The sequence below is a fragment of the Priapulus caudatus genome, unplaced genomic scaffold, assembly GCF_000485595.1.
Source record: "Priapulus caudatus unplaced genomic scaffold, Priapulus_caudatus-5.0.1 Scaffold100, whole genome shotgun sequence".
In the NCBI taxonomy this organism is placed as follows: Eukaryota; Metazoa; Priapulida; class Priapulimorpha; order Priapulimorphida; family Priapulidae; genus Priapulus; species Priapulus caudatus.
Window position 1 is genome coordinate 272,344 of NW_014577161.1, and position 1,557 is coordinate 273,900.

The 1,557-nt window shown below is 46.9% G+C and overlaps 2 protein-coding genes across 3 annotated transcripts in view; one reads left to right on the plus strand and one right to left on the minus strand.

The window, feature by feature from the left end:
- LOC106805105 (inactive phospholipase C-like protein 2) overlaps positions 1 to 1,557 on the plus strand; it is a gene marked incomplete in the record, with an annotated part of 92,614 nt that overhangs the window by 48,670 nt on the left and 42,387 nt on the right.
- The window catches only part of LOC106805118 (zinc metalloproteinase nas-13-like), an 11,665-nt gene that overhangs the window by 1,849 nt on the left and 8,259 nt on the right, over positions 1 to 1,557 (minus strand). For both annotated transcript variants that reach the window (XM_014806600.1, XM_014806599.1), the window contains exon 2: positions 382 to 582. In XM_014806600.1, the coding sequence (XP_014662086.1) occupies positions 382 to 409 (28 nt within the window). In that variant the 5' untranslated portion in view covers positions 410 to 582. The remainder of the gene's footprint in view (positions 1 to 381; positions 583 to 1,557) is intronic.

Genomic DNA, 1,557 nt, shown 5'->3' on the forward strand with positions numbered 1-1,557 from the left:
TATCGTGTCTAGTGTTACAACCGTTACCTAGTTAACAATCTATCATGTCTGGTGTTACAACAGTTACTGGTCTCTATCGTGTCTGGCGTTACAACAGTTACATGATTCAGCATCTATCGTGTCTAGTGTTACAACCGTTAGGTGGTTCACCATCTATCGTGTCTGGCGTTACAACAGTTACATGATTCACCATCTGTCGTGTCTAGCGTTACAACCGTTACCTGGTTCACCATCTATCGTGTCTAGTGTTACAACCGTTACCTGGTTCACCACCTATCTTGTCTAGTGTTACAACTGTTACCTGGTTCACCATCTATCGTGTCTAGCGTTGCAGCCGTTACCTGGTTCACCATCTATAGTGGCTCGGGTTGCAGCCGTTACCTTGTTCAATGTTCTCCCACATGATCATCACCCAGTCGTCTCTGAAGGTGCTTTGCTGATGGTAGAAGCCCACGGCGTGTAGGAATTCGTGGATGATGCTGCTTTATCACTGGATGCAGCTGGATGTGAGCATTAACCTCTTATTGCCTCTTATTGCCTCTTATCTGATTGCCACCGATTCTTCCGACATACGATGAACACCTATATAGTGAGATAGAGCATTCACTGTGCATGTATCGCATGCGCAGCCGCCCATACGCGCGCATGCACGCACGCATGCACGCATACTATACGCACGAGCACATGAACGTACACACAAACGGGCGCGCATACGTGTACTACAAGCCAGCGCAACAACATACACCCACATGCGCTCACGCATGCACACATATCCACGTAAACACGTACACGCGATAATAAATTAAATGCACGGCCGTATATGACATTAATTAATTATAAGTGCCCAATGAGGAACTATAAGAACCTAAGATGACTATATCGATGATGATGATGATGATGTGTGTGTGTGTGTGTGTGTGCGTGCGTGCGTGCGTGCGTGCGTGCGTGTGCGTGTCTGTGTGCGTGCGTGCCTGCGTGTGCTCACGGGTGACACCCGCTAATAGAGTATTTCACGTCGATGTAGTCTCTAACACCGTTCGTAGACGTGATCCCCTTCAAGGCGACACACTTCGAATGAGTCCCGTACTCGTTTGCGCCTCTCACAATCGTGTGTATTTCAGCTTCACGATCAGCTGTGTAACGACTGACAAGCAAATTACTTGTACAGTGATTCCTGCTTTTTATCGGGCGCGGGTAAAAAGGCGGTTCATTTAAACGACATGTCTTTGAAAAACAATCCCTACTCGCATTGTTATGAGCTCACCGGTTAATCGGTACGTTTTCATGGTAACCCACTTAGTCCCGATAAAGCGGGGACAGCTGTATTCGGTGAAAACGAACCTGGCGGCTGTTGCCAGAAACATCATATGCTCATCAGTAGCTCTGACATCACAAGTCTGAAATGTGATAACCTTCGAAGTGAAAAGTCATTTTAGAGCTATGACAGTCCATGACAGTCCATGACAGCTATGACAGCTATGACAGCTATGACAGCTATGACAGCTATGACAGCTATGACAGCTATGACAGCTATGACAGCTATGACAGCTATGACAG